Source organism: Pezoporus occidentalis, unplaced genomic scaffold, assembly GCF_034315485.1.
Source record: "Pezoporus occidentalis ecotype Australia unplaced genomic scaffold, CSIRO_AGI_Poc_V1 ctg115, whole genome shotgun sequence".
NCBI lineage: Eukaryota > Metazoa > Chordata > Aves > Psittaciformes > Psittacidae > Pezoporus > Pezoporus occidentalis.
The window spans coordinates 594,977-610,078 of record NW_026912940.1 but is presented as its reverse complement, the minus strand read 5'-3'; the positions used below and the strand labels follow the sequence as shown (position 1 = coordinate 610,078).

Here is a 15,102-nt window from a genome sequence, read left to right as displayed (position 1 = left end):
AAGCGTGCTAAAAAAATCTATTCTTACAGGGAGCTTTCACACCCACATATCAGTCAATATAACAAAAAGGCAGCAGCAATACTAACAAGTAACAGGAAACTCAAATACTATACTTAGTCCTACAAAAACATTTCAAATTACACTACTGCATACTTCCCTGGGCCAAGAAGGCATCCAGAGTACTTTCAATGGCATCATGGTTACATGTTTTAATTACTACCTACCACACTTTTGATTCTTGGCCATCAATCATTGTTATCAAGCCATTACATCTAAATGTCTGCTTTCAGTAGCTATAGTGCAAAAAAGCAAGAACAAACCAGCAAGAGAAGTCTGTGTGTTCATCCCAGGTTTGCCACCAAACTTGTGCAACTGTGAACAAATTCAATTTCCATCCCACCCTCGGGTTTTCATTAACAACAAAGAAAATCTGAACACCAGGTATATCCAGTTCCCAAGGAATCCAACTGCAGAGACTTCCATCAGCTTCAGAGGGAGTTAGATCAGAACAAGTCCTGCAAATGAGCTCAGCTCTCACCAAGGTCAAGAAAACTCAGCACCTTAACAAGTAGGAGCTTCTGAGCATCTCAGCCTAATTCATATGCAAGGATTATAGTTTTAGGAATAAGCACAAAGAACTTGACCCCCATCTAATTTGTCTACAGATTTAGAGATCTTGATCTTAAACATCAGGGAACAGCTTGGCCCCAGAAGAAATTTGTGGTAAAGCCGTCTTCAAATAAATTCTTTTGTTTCCAAATTTTCTGACCAAGCTACAAACCAAGCACTTTACTTAAGGTCCCCTAATTGCACTTGTAGTAATTTGGGGTAGGGGGCAAGGAAGAAACACACCTTTCCACAGTCCACTGGTACCAAAACTGACACACAAAAAGAAAAGTAACTTCACATATACATGTTAGCTACCCATGTTCTGTGGCTTCAGAAAAACTTTTTCCTGTTTGAAGAAAGTTCTCCTGCCTGGTTCTACAGACCTGTTTCACAGTGGCAAACAGGAGAAACTAGGAATAAGGAAAAATCAGGAAAATTACCTGATGACATACGAAGAGCCACGGCACATCAGAATGAAGGTCCTACTCTGCCTCTAGTATGGCTGTTCTCTCTCTTAGCCAAAGAAACATTCTAAAATAGTGTTTTTCTTCAGTGATCTCTTGTAATCAGAACAACACTGTTTCATTACCACTGCAACAACGCTAGAGGAAAACCTGACAAAAATGAATGGACTTAAGCATTACATTATAATAGGTTATTCAAGACAAATGAGAGATCAAATCATAGCACAAAAATACTGTGCCAATCCCCATCTAAACAATACCTATTATAAGCCAAGATACAGCACTACACTGATCAGGAAACTGCTTAACACAGTAGCATAAAATGAGAACAAACTTTTACTAGAAAAGCTGGTGGCTGGCACCGCACACATGGAAGTGATAGTTGGCTGCAACCATAATTCTGTACTATACACCTGAGTTTATCTTACTTGGAGAAAAAGAACAAAACTCCCCAATGACCCTATGCCTTTCTCATTCCATCATTTCTGGCTCCTTCTAGGACCATTCTGGGCTCCAAAAATGTCAGACTCAACCAAGTAGTCTTCTCTACTCTCCAGAGTCTTCTCAGGGAGACATGAGCTTGTATATGCTAAAGATCCATCTGGTTTAAATACAATAACCAGAACCAGCGATAACCTGTTATATACCTTAAGGAAAAGATAGCCAAGAGAGGCTTTATGTTATATTTAGACCAGATAATGGTAAGACCCACTGTTCTTACTGCAAAGAAGGCAAGTTCTGATCCACAAAAAAGTTCTACCTTGAGCTGCAATGCTACATGCAAATAGGCAATCCATCACCAGTAAGCAACAAAAGTGATGAAGATCAATGTCCTATGGCACACATAAAGAGTAAAACTACAATCACATTGCACAAACAAAGGTATCAGAAGGGGAACTAGCTAGAGAGTTCTTGAAACAAAGTTAGCCTCAAACAAAAGCAGTTTAAACTTGGGGATGTCTCTGACCAAAGATTTTTCATTCTACTGAATTGTGAGTAAAGCAAAATTCAAAGCACAAATTCTCCCAGATGCTGAGAACTGAGGGCCTAAAATAGCATCAGAAAGAGAAAGGAAATGGAGCTTCAACCCTCTACCAGCAGCAAGCATGTACTTTCTATTCCTCAAAGCATGCTAAAGTTTTGGTTCTATAAAGGCCAGGGAAAAGGTCAAAAAGGTCTCTCCAAAATTCACTCCAGCCTGCATAGAGTTCCTGGACTTTGATCTATTCCTTGATACAGAAGAAACGGTTGCACCAAAATGTCTAGCCCCAAAGTCAAACTATAACCCATCCAGCACTTGTCCACCTGCAAATAGATCTCTTTTCCTCCTATAGCCCCACCTCCCACTTGCAGTCCATGCAGTCAGGAACAGCTAAAGGTGTAGCACAAACCATTGTCTCTTCATCGATTACACCAGCTTTAAAAGGTGGTAGCCTTGAAAAAGAAAACTTCTACTGAGTGACAAAGGATGCTGCTCAATTTCATCATCACTTACTCTTTGCACAGCACATGGTGCTCCAAACTAACATGCTGGCAACAGTACTTCTCCCCTTTCACACTTTCCTGTTTGCTGCCAAATTTAGCGTGCAGGTCAGCAACTACAAGTACTACTTTTTTCTCACCATCAGCCTTTCATTAAAACAGTAGATTTGCTTAGTTTCTTTTTCCTTTTCCTCCTTCACATACACTTATACACACTTTTACTGGAGTTTTCTTTCAGCACTTGAAAACTCCCAGATTGACAGCTCCAGTGAATTAAGCTCCCTCTTTGTCGGCAAAACAAGAGCAGCACCACAGGCAACCTCAGAACAAGCTCCTTCTATCCTCTTCTTCCCACCCCTCCAACTAGCAAGCATATCTGAACGGTGAGCTTTGCACACAGCTTTATCATGCCAGGGAGCCTTGTAAAGAGTCTCTGATAATGTGGTTTACCCAGACTATCTCACAGGACACTAACGGTAAAGCCACACACGATGGAAACGTCAGAGCCGATGCATTATCGGCATGCACCTGTACCAGACAGCACAGTAACTCTGAAACCATGAGGCTGGTCTAAACATATGTAAGTCTCTGCTAAAAGACTGACTGGCAAAGAAAATCTATTTTAGACAACAGTGTGAAAGAACACTGAGCTGGAGCAACTCCTAAAGCCATACCTGAAACTACACAAAGGCAATGTTAACTAAAAACCAACAGAAAGACCAGAGAAATTCACTGTTTTCAATATCAGACAAAAGACTGGGGCAGATTTTATTTGAAAATGTACATAAATGGTACAGAGAGAGTGCCTCTGTTACTACTGCAGTACTAATATTGTACTTTAGTTTTGGAGACTGCTCCTCTGCTATGTTACCAGTTAACCTGCTGAGGCAGCAAATGCAGATCGGATGCTCTGTTCAATTACAAGGGGTTTTCAGGTTCCACAAAACGCTCTGCTCTTGGTTGTCAGTTACAGATTAGCATGCACCAGATGAAGTTAGAAGATGACTCCTAAGATGTACCCAGCTTTTAGTTGCCCCTCCTCCCTCTTTTGCAACCTTTCTTATTTTTAGCAGGAAAATCTGTTTTGGGGAAGATTTGACTTTTGAACTTCTTACCACATCTTTACTGAAATCATGTATTTCTTTTTAAATTGGTCAAGATCCAGGGTGTTCTATTAAAATGAACATTTATATGTACACTTAAAAATAAGAAAACAAAAACAAAACCAAAAAAAAAACCAACAAAACAAAACCAACCAACCACTACCCACAACACAGCAACTTTGTATGTGCTCATGTTTTACAACAAAACTAGAGAACAACCAACATGGGACAACAACTTCCTTCAAAAACATATTAAAAGGTTTATGTGGAGTAGATCCATCTGTGGCTATTAAATATGGCACTATGGACACAACTGCTGCCGCTCAACACTAAACCAGTGTCTGCCATGGGGAAGGTGAACATATTTGCTCTGTGTCTCACCCCTTCCCTAAGCATCTGTTACAAACATCATTCAGGTCCTGACTGGCCAGGTTCAGGTCTGCTTGGCTGACCTCACACTATTCAGCTGGCATGTCAACCAAAACACCTGCAAGCAGGTAGGGCCTCAGGTACCAAACAAAACATACAGATGGACTTGTGCAGGAGTAACCTCCCCATTCCCCCCGCTACCCCCTCATCCTTCAAATGGCTGTGAGGAGAGCCCATGCTGGCAGGACCAGTATCAGTCTCAGTGACAGCACGCAAAGAGGGCTGGATCCTCAGCATGTAAAATCTGAACTGAGTTTTTGTAACACGAAGGAACAGCATGTTCCTAAATAAAGCAGCATCTACAGGCAGCTGTATGTATGTATGTATGTATGAGCAACAGTTATCAGTATTTACATTCATCTCTGCGGTTTGTTTTTTAGTTAAAAGGAAATAACCAAGAGTCTCATTGAAACACACATATTTAAGAAATAACGCACCCAATCAGGTTAAAGTGGTCACTGCTGGACTCACTAAGCCCTAGCATATTGCTGAAACAGGCAGTGTTTTGTAGCCCACCTACACAAATGATGACGTTCTCTGTCATTATAGTGAAACCAGGCTGACAAGATAAGGAATAAGCTTAGTCATTACACCAATTATTTTAACCACAAAAGTCATTTCAGAGTGGCTTGGAGAAAACGACTATAGCACTGTGGCTGTAGCATGGGGCGGGTGTGGCATGTCACAAGTGGACCTTTATGTTATCATTTCCTTCCAGCACCATTAATCACCCCAGACATCACTTGTTCTATCAGCTATTAACCAGCTGCCCCAACACGCAGATAACTTTATCTAGGTTCTGCGGTGAGAGTCATTACTAAGCATTACAACATGCAGTGCTGAAGGCCTTGTTTCTAAAGAATCCTCCAAACCATTTCCTTCTGCTGCAAGAAAACAAGTTACACTAAACATGTACTTATCCATACCCAACACGATGGGGAAAATGACAGAAAGTAAAAAAACATCACCAGCACTTTAAAACACACAATTTCATAAAAAGGACAACTATGTTGCTTATGGCCAAAACATACAACTTAAACCAGGTCTCTTAAAGTGCCTATTTTCAGCCTGTTAGCACTCTTCAAGGGGAGAGTCCCTCAACATGCAAACACCTTTGTGGTGTGGCCTGACTGGACAAACATAGGACTTCAGAATGATGGCCAAGAGCATCCCACCTTCACAGCTCACGATTTAGCATTCTGTATTTTGCTACAGACACATCTCATTCAAGTGTTTTTGCTACAGACATGTTTCATCCAAGGAACAAGGAGAACCAATGTGTTACAGAGGGAAATGACCAAGATGGCTTGTTGACAAGAAAGAAGAAAAGCCTGTGAGGCATGTGATGAAGAGCAAAAATAAGCTCATCATTTTCAGGGGGAAGCACCAACTCCCAATTCCTCCAAGCAAGCAATCATGACTCAGCAGTATGTGACAAGACAACACAAGACACTTCGTAAGTCTTCATTAACTGGCATCTGAAAAGATTTAACAGCTCAATGTGAACTGAACCTGCTTCCAAGTTCCAGGCCTGGCTCTGCCAATTACCTTCCCAAAAGGGTCATTAGATCCAGAAACTCAACTTTCTCCACTCTACAGATTAGACTCCTGGGAGCCCTCCAAGCCACCTCAGTGAGCGCACACCCTCCTGCCCACACAGGTAGTAGCCTGATTGTGGGAAAGAACAGACTTCTGCTTTGGTTCCCAAATCACAGGAATTATTTGACAGAATTGATGAGAGTGGCCATTTCACCCCAGTCAAACTAGCCCCAAGCATTGCGCTTGGGAAGAAAGAGAACTGCAACTAAGGTTTTTTTCCACTTGAATTAAAGCATATCCTCCCCAATGAAACTCAGCCATTCTGAAAGCCACTCTTAAAGTACATGCTTGTCTTCCAAATAGGATTTCTCTCTGTGGGGAAAGAGAATACTAACTAGTACTTGTGTGGCATTTTGGCACTATGGAAGTATCAGCAATTTCCTCCTTGATCATATAAAGGGCATAACTCCTTCTGAGGAGAGTTAAATTCCATCAGTACAAAACAAACCATTGTTTTGAGGACTGAACACTGAAGTAAAAAAATGAGAAGATAGCCAGACAGAAGAGGGTTTGTTGCACAGCACTATGGCAGAGATTTGTGTAGCACAGGTGCTTATTTTATTTGCTATCATGCTTATTTTAGTGTTTCACATGCTCTGCTTCCTTGGTCCCTTGGAACGTGCTCAAGAACATCACCTCACTAAAATGTGTCCACTATTGAGATGAATAGTACATTTTCTATCCAGTATCAGGAGATACACTGTCAATCAATGCTTCCCAGGTGCAGTGCAGTATATCAAGGCAGAGCAACCACTTTCTGACATGGCTCTCAGGTTAAGCCTATTTATTCAAAAAAGCTGCACTCATTTAGACTGTGTGCCTGGAGTTCCCAAGTCACAACTCCTGAATTAGTAAAGGGACTTCAAACTACTTAATGTACACCAAGAACTATTTCTCAGGCACCTTCTGTGCTGTTACAAACCAGACACAGCAACGTCCTCAGAAGTCAACATCTTTGCCTTGAAACAGGACCACAGGCCCATGTCATTCTCAGCATGTTTGTCCAAGCCAGTCTTGAAAGTCTCAAGCAATGAATTCCAGTGCCTCCTAGACAACCACATTATCTTTTCCACTTACCCATCATCCCTTCTTCTTGGCACAACTGAAGCCCACCACCTTTTGTCCTCCCTGCAATGGAACTGGGGAATAAACATGCATGTGTGTGTTTGTCTGCTTGTGGATTTTTCCTACAACAGCTTCCGAAGGTGTCCAAAGATCCATCTCCAGCTTTATGTTTAATAACAGTATAATGCACTGTATTTTCAAAAACCATGATCCTTCTCACTGCTGTCTTTTGGGCACTTATCAGATGATCTGTTTTTTCCTTGAAATTACATGCTCCGAACCAAAGTAACCAAACCCCAAAGGCAGTAGGTAAGGTTACTGCAGCAGCAGCCTTATCAGCGCTGTGCAGAATGGAGGCATTACTTCATGTGCCTTGCAGGCTCTGTTCCACCTTATGTTCCCCAAGATGACATATGCTCTTTTTTTTTTTTGGCAACACTGCCGATTTGTATTCACCTTGTGATCTTCAAAAGAATGCAGATCTTTCTCTGAAGAGCTGCCACCTGACCAAGCTTATTTTTGTTCCTTGCTGCATATCAGTTCTAGCAGGTTGTGGTAAAGGGATGACATAAGGATTCAAACTTCCTGAACTTGAGGTAAATGATTGCTAGATCACAAAACAGAGTCACTGTGAAAGGGTGACTGTTACAGTCCCTTCTGTTGAGGAGTTGTTGTGCCATGTATTCCCCATGAAATGGTTCTGCAACCATAATGCAGTAAGCACTTTGCGAGAAGGATGCCTACCAATAACGGCTCTCAAAGATTAAGAACACACATATATCCAGTTCTGGGACGTAAAATCTTCTCTACAGACTATTAGAAAAAGGAGCAGGAACCCAGAAATACAGTGAACTTTTGCTCCAAGAAATACACTTACTTTTTCTTACTACCTTCAGCACCTTTTCATGGCTTAGTACAATTTCTACCATTAGGTTAGTTGTAAGTCTTTGTTAGAGCTCATGTCAAAGAAACTTACCCACCCATCCGGGCCCTGGTTACTTCTCATGATATAGTATTTCAGACTAACACAAGCAACAATGGGAGCTATTGATCAACACATGTACATTTTATTTTTATGGCTTTTAAGGCTGTAAAAGCTAACTGACATAAGCCAGGCATTTAACAAAAGTAGTATTTAGGGAGGGTTTTTGTGGGGAATTGGTGTCAAAGAAAATTCCCCGAGTTCTTCCTGGAAAAAATATGCAGTACACTTCACAACCTGCGATATAAAGCAGCAGCTCAATTTAATACCCTGAGACCAGCATTATTCTTAAATCTGACTTAAAAATCATGGCTACGTTCTCATGCACAGGCCATGGCACATAAAAGAACACAACATTTAGAAGAGAAAGAGAGCCATACATACCTACAGCACTGATGACACCGTTTATTTTATGGTAGATTAACTAAGTAGCTTCTCATGTTTTAGAAGAATGCTTAACTACCTATCAGAGAAATGAAATGGGAAGAAGTTGAAGAATTCCCAGACAACTGGGCTTTATTAGAACGTATTCTCAATCACTTCACTTCCATTTTCTTTTGTGGGCAGAGTTTGATTTTCCCAGATTTTCTATAATTTCCTGAGAACTTTTTCCTCCACATGTTCACCCTGCTTTTAATTAAAAAAAAAAAAAAACACAAAAAAAAAACCAAAAAAAACACAACACAATAAAATCTGACCATAAATAATCTGGACATGAGGATGTACAGGCACAGTTCTTCTGTCTGTTGATTTGACATGGGTTACATCTTCAGGCAACTCTTCAATTCCTCTGCTATTCATTTTCTACATGTATAAAGAAGAAATTCTGACTCATGCATACAGCTACACAGAAAAGCTACCACATTACCATGCAATCTTACAAGCTTCACATGTGAATGCTTTTGCCCAAAATAACCAAGAAGTAGCTTAACATTCATAATGGGGTGACTAAATTATCTCCTCTTGGATGAAGCATACGTATTTCACCTCATATCACTGTAACTTATTCATGTTACCATAAACTTACTGCCTTGCGTCTCCATGGCTCCCAGAAGAGACTATATTAACAGCTGACATTCAGAGCAACTACCGAGGAGCAAGAGGCTTTTATAGAGCAAATGGCCATTTGTAAATGGCTGCACCTCACTAATCTGAACTGGTGCCAACAACACACGCAACTCATCTTCTGAACAGATACATGCATCTTTCTGTTCTTCCACCACCACTCCTCCTATAATACAAACAGTCATCTTTTTATTCACAACGTGCAGAGAAACCTGGCAGAACATCTATGAGTATTTTACAAAAGGATAATATGGGTATCCAAGAGTCTTTACCACCACCTGCAATTCACACCACAGCTCTGTCATCTGTGTAATGGAGTAGGGCACCTCTATCTTCTTCAGCTTTTATTAGTGCTAGTGCACCTGAACGGTGACAGCCATGCCAAGGTCAATGTGATGAGCAGGGAACTGACTGGATTGAAAGTCTTTGCCAACTGCAGAACAACTAAACCCAGCTTGAGATAAAGGACAAGATCAAGCAGCCAGAAGAAGAGGAACTTCTTTAAGCACTGGGAGAGACACATGGCAATGAGAGAACTAAATGCTTATATTACAGGCTCTGAAATTGTCAGGAGTCCCTAAAAACTTGTCTTATTTTTTAGCAGGCCATAGATGCTCCGTATTTTGCCAGTAGCCAGCTACCCAAAGCTCTGAGACTGTGACATCACCTTGGTGAAGCTGAACATAAAGGCTGATAGGAAAGCCTACCTGAGATGCACAAACCAGACATTTGCACACTGCAGCCCCGTAAGGGGCTCTACTCAGGGAACTGCAGCCACAGCATACATGCTAGCATATAGACAACAGTGAGTTCAACACAAAGCATGGCACCCTAGCAGCTTCATTCGGAAGCATGGGACAGCTTGGTAGTAGTAGCTTCTTAAATTGCCTTCTAACTAGTAAGTTCACTGAGGAGATGGGAAGTCTGCACTGAATTCCCTGTTCCACACAGAAGAGCTCAATCCCACACCACAACTCAAACAGGAATGATCTGATAGCAGCAAGGCTGAGACAGAGACTCTCTTGTCCCCACTGAAACTGCAACGATGCACAGAAAGGAACATAAAAGCCTTACTCCGCCAACAGCTTACGTAGAAAGGAGGTGCTGGACAGAATCAAAAAACCCTGTGGGAAGCAGAGACCAGAACTGAGAACACACCTCCTCCTGTAGGGACACCCCTGCCATGGTGCTACAGAAAGAGCATATAGGATGGCTATCCCAGCACCAGGGAAGGAGCTCACATTCCCCTCTATACACAGCGCCAGGTTCAGCCAGCTGACCAGAGTGAGCCTGGCCCATTTTCAGATTGTTTCCTTTGGGAGACATCAGCTGCAGGCTCAAAACTGGGCTTCCCACCTGTCAGTCCAAGTGCTCTGTCCTCCAGACTGACAGTTCTCAAGGTGCTATCCAGGGACCACTGATCCTCTGCAACAGGCCTGTAAAAACACACTGTCTCTCTGCACACCACCCACTCAGAAGCCCAAAAGAGATGTAGAAGCATTAAGGGCTGCAGTGAGCTGTAACACAACTATTAGGAAACCACTGGTCTGGACTATAAATGTGGAGGTAAATACCACCACAGGCATTGCTTTCATCTCCTTGGGCTACACGAGGAAGGCACCACCAAGGCTGTTATGTCTACAAAGAATACAGCTCAGGTAGGACGTATCTAGTATGCCAGAGTGAGGAACAGAAGCGCAGGTGAGCTCAAAGACCTATGATACAAGGAAGATTACCTTGTGGATATAAAGCTTAGGCAAAAGCCCCTGGACACCATGTCCAGGCAGGACTGCTACCCTGTCACACGTTACAAGAAATTTACATACCAAGTGAAAATTTTAAGAAAATAAGGCAGATGTCTGTAAATTCTCCAGTAACAAACCTGGAAGAATTCAGATGCCAACATTTAACAGGGAAACCTACTGAAAGCCAGCAGACTAAGCTGCACTTTAAAGACGGATACAAACACGAGAAAAGTATTTAAAGCTCCTGCATAGTCTTTGCGGAGTAGAAACCCGAAGGCAGGCCTGCCTGTTCTCCAAAGCAACACCTTAACTGTAGGTCCACTCACACTCATACCTCATTTCAGCTAGGACAAGGTAACAACATTTCAGCTTAGGTGCACTGCTGGAGAGGAAGCCTGAAACCACTGTTAAGAAAGCAGCTCAGCACTTCGACTACCTCTCAGAGGATGGTTTAAACAGATTTTGAAACGTTTGTACCGGATCCCTTTAGGACACCAGTGCTTTGCACTAGAAGTGGCTGTGCGGGCAGACTGCAGAGAAATGAAGATTCTTCTCATCCTAACAACACTCCCAAATTAAACCCAGCTTCAGGAATTCATTAAGAGGCTTCTCTAACTTTCCTCGATTATATAACTCCTTCATTGCAAACCCGCACAAACAAAACTGAACTTTGTAGTCATCCAGAAAGTATATCCCTAGGCAACAAGCAAATACATTCCAAGTAACAATCACCATAAAGTACACAGAATGGAGAGACAGACACACAGTCCACTCTAATGCATGAGTCACTGTACACGAATGACTACGCTTGCCTTATTTCCTACCATACACAACATTTCTGATAGGATGTATGTTGAGCTCAGCACTGCTTTTTTTACAGCAACAAAAGTTTACAAACACACATGTAATCAAGTAGATATTATGCATACAATACTTGAAATCTATGCCCAATTAAATGCAGCTTCCCACCAGTGTCAGTGGACATTACTGGGAAGGAAAGGAAGAGAGCATCCAAGATACCAGTACAACCTGCTCCAGCAACTGCACTGAGCTTTAAACCAAACACTTCACTTCTACAGAAAGGCTAATATTAAATGCTTTTAAAAATATCAAAGCATGACTGAACAGACCTATCTGTCCAATGATGTAAACACTATTCAAAGAGAGATTAGCCTGTACCAAATGAGACAGCCTAATTTTCATCAATAAATTAGAAAACTGTAGCAAGAGAGACACTTTGGGTCAGTTTTCACAGTGCTGCAGACCTAAAAACTATTAATAAATTTGTAGAGCACCCAAAGAAATTGTATACCCATGTTATGCAACACAAGTGTAAGGAATTTCTGAAGTAGAGCAAAACAAAGCAAAGAACCTAGTCAAAAAGAGAAACAAGGACAGCAGAGGGCAGAAAGTCAGTTTTGGAGATTCCTAAACATAAAAATGTAAAGCACATAATACCAAAAATGAAAGACAAACTACTACAAATAGCTTTTTACGTATTTTCTGAGATTCCCCTTAGCTTTTGGGCACAAAGCATTACAAAAAATAACCAAAAATCTTAGGCAAAGTCAAAGCTTAGCATTATTCATCCAGAAATATTATGTTTGAAGAAACACATGAAATTTATGAAGACATTAAACCATAACCTGTGTCCTTTTCCATACTTTAAAAAATTCTGTTAAGTTTTTCTGAAGTTTGACAGAGAGGATACAGAATGCCAAGAACACAAGCTGATGTAAAAGCTTCAGTCACTCTCTCAAAATAGTTTTCTGTTTCTTCTGCCTCCTTCATCTCTATAGAAAGGAGCAAGTGCTGCCAACAGAAATTTGACAGGGATTGGTGGTTTTAGCATGATATGCACTAATGAAGCGTACTCAAGTCACGTAAAATATATTCTGCAAAGTCTGAACAGATTCCACACAAACCAGAATATGGTTTATTTAGAATATTTTCAATCATCAAAATTGATTCCCTATACTTGTTACAAACTTGCTATTAGAATGAAATTAACAAGAAAAAGCTTTTATTCAGTATAAGAAGCTGTAATGCATGTGTCACAAGACCTTGGACCCACATGGAGTTTACACTTTCAATTACATAATAAAACTCTGTAATATACTGCATATATTATCCTCTAAGCTATTCAGATAAAGTCTAATTACAGCTTATCGAATTAACCTTTACCTCTGGGACTGCAGAAAATAGGCGCAGGTACACCACCTTCAGACATGTAATTTACATCTCGGGTGAATACAAGCTCACTCAGGGATTTGCATTACCCTATTTTCATGTGTTTTTTGCAGGACATGAAGGTAAGCTACTCCCAGACTCTTCCTAATAACTCTGCTTCAGCTCCAAATCTTAGCAAGCTCCTCAGAGATTGCAAATGAGACTATTTCACCGGGAGTACTAGAGACCTTTTGGGAAGCGGTGAACAGAAATGCTCCCAGGCAGTAAACCAGGGCTGTGCCGGGCCCTCACACACAGAGACACACAGGGACGCTGCTCACCGCCCCAGAGCGAGTTTCCCGGGAGCGTGCAGCAGCGCCCAGGTGAGCAGGAAGCAGGAGACCTCAGCCGCGGCCCCGCGGGCACCGACCCGTCCTGTTCCCCCCAGGTCCCGGCGGACACAGCCTGCTGAAGGCAGTCGCGCACCGAGCACAAAACGCCCGAGAGCCGGCGCAGGCCACGGCCGAGCCCGGAACAACGCGGCCCCGGTCCCATCCCGAGGCCGCCGCGCCCCGAGGCCGCCGCCCGCCCCAACTGCCTCACGGCCGCCCTGGCGCTCCCCGCGGCGTGGCGAGGGCCGCCTCCTTACCGGCACAGCTCGGCGAAGGCCTGGAAATTCAGCTTCCTGATCTTCTTCTCACTCAGCCAGTAACCCACCCGCTTCCCCTTCAGAAAGGTCTGCATGGTGCCGGCCCGGAGAGACAGCGGCAGCCCCTCGAGGAATCAGCCCAGCGTGGCGGAGGCAGCCCGGTTACCGCTCTCGGCGCCTGCGAAGCAACGGCGTTAAGAAGAGAAAGGAAAATCAGTCGCTTCCCGCGGAGGACGCAGGCGCTACCCCCCGCCCGCCCGCTCTGCGCCGCTGAACCGAGCCAGGCGCAGCCTCCGCCGCCGGCAGCAAGCGATGTGCAGCCCCTGGCAGGCCTTGCCCCGCGCTGGCAGGCACCTCACGGAGGCAGGCAAAGAAGGTGCCTGTGCTGGCATGGAAGCCGCTGCCCCTGCCGGCCCACTGAGCTACTAGCCCCTGAGCAGCCAGCCGACCAGACATGCCGCCGCTGCCCGCCGAGGGGCACCCGCCGCGGTACCCCGCCACCCTTCTCCAGGGCCGCGTCCGCCCGGACCGACCCTGCCGCCGAACTCGCCTCCGTGCCTGCCTGCCCGCCGCCGCGGCTGCTGCTGCTGCGCGACCGCGGTTCTGCGGCTGCAGCCTCTCAGCTCCCCATTTGCCCGCTACTCGCAGCCGCCTCCACTTCCTCCTCCCCTGGCTCGTCCCCTCCTCTCCCGATCCCACCCACAGCAGAGAGGCGGGCGAGGGGGTGGGCGAGCGCCGGCAGGGCACACCCGCCGCGCCGCGGCCCCGCTAGTACCGAAGGACCTCGCCCGCCGCCAGCCCGGCGGGCACGGCGCCCGCCTGCCGTCCGACGGCCAGCAGGGGGCGCCTGGGGCAGCGCTGCGCGTTAAAGAGACAGTGCCCTGGTTTTGGGCCAGCCCGTCCGGCAGAGATTCGTGCCAGCGCGGCCACTGCCCCACCGCCCAGCACCTCGCCTGGCCCGGGCTGGGTCTCGGGCTGCGGTTTGCGCCGCCTTCGTCGCTCTCGCCGCTTTCTCCAGCGGCTCTGCTGACCGCAGGCTGCTGCCGTGGGTATCGTCCCGCGGGTATCCTGCCCCCCTCTCCCGGAGCTACTGCCGGGCGGAGTGCCCAGGGTCTGCCGGCCGAGGGGAGCTGAGCTGTACCGTGCCCTGGCAAGGGTAGTCGTGCCGCGCCGCCTTGCCCAAAAAGCAGTTCCAGGCGACAGCGTGGGGGCAACTCCCGGGCAACCCCAGGGGTCCGCGGGAAAGGGAGCGGGCCTGCGCCCGGCCGTGCTTCCCCTGGGCAAATCCCTCCTGAAAGGGCTCCCCGCGCCGCGTCCCAGCGCCGGGTCGCCGCACTGCCGGGCCCGGCCGGGAGCTGGAAGGATGCCGGTACTTGACCCCGCCGTAACTTGGTTTTCCAAAGGAAGAACAGTTTATACAGCTACTTAGATTTCCTAACCGGTAAATAAAACCAGTTATTCAGTATACAGGTGTACGTGTTTCGCAAAAAAAAAAGGTTCCAGTAAATACAGGGTTTCACTGCAAACCAGTATCTTCCTTCTTCCAGTATCTGGCAAGTATCTGTAAAGATTTACCAGAAGTTTCAGTAACAGCTATTTATTTCTTTAGCTTTTTCTTTTATTTTATGAGGCAGGAGAAGGCAAGCAATGCCCCCATGAGCTGGCATTCTGATTTTTCTGTTGTGCATTCCTCAACACAGAGGCAGCTGTTCTGTGCTCCAGAGGAAGAATGTGGAATCTC

At 44.8% G+C, this 15,102-nt stretch overlaps 1 protein-coding gene across 4 annotated transcripts in view; it reads right to left on the bottom strand.

The window, feature by feature from the left end:
* The window catches only part of ITPK1 (inositol-tetrakisphosphate 1-kinase), a 150,219-nt gene extending 136,200 nt beyond the window's left edge, over positions 1-14,019 (bottom strand). The window contains exons 1-2 of one of the 4 annotated variants that reach the window (XM_062638090.1): positions 13,843-14,019; positions 13,362-13,539 (exon numbers count right to left, since the gene is read on the bottom strand). In XM_062638090.1, coding sequence (XP_062494074.1) covers positions 13,362-13,456 — 95 coding nt within the window. In that variant the 5' untranslated portion in view covers positions 13,457-13,539; positions 13,843-14,019. Of the gene's footprint in view, positions 1-6,763; positions 6,882-13,361; positions 13,540-13,842 lie in introns of those variants that run through there. The other 3 variants (XM_062638142.1, XM_062638102.1, XM_062638095.1) reach the window with 3 other exon arrangements.
* Positions 14,020-15,102: the final 1,083 nt, after the last annotated feature.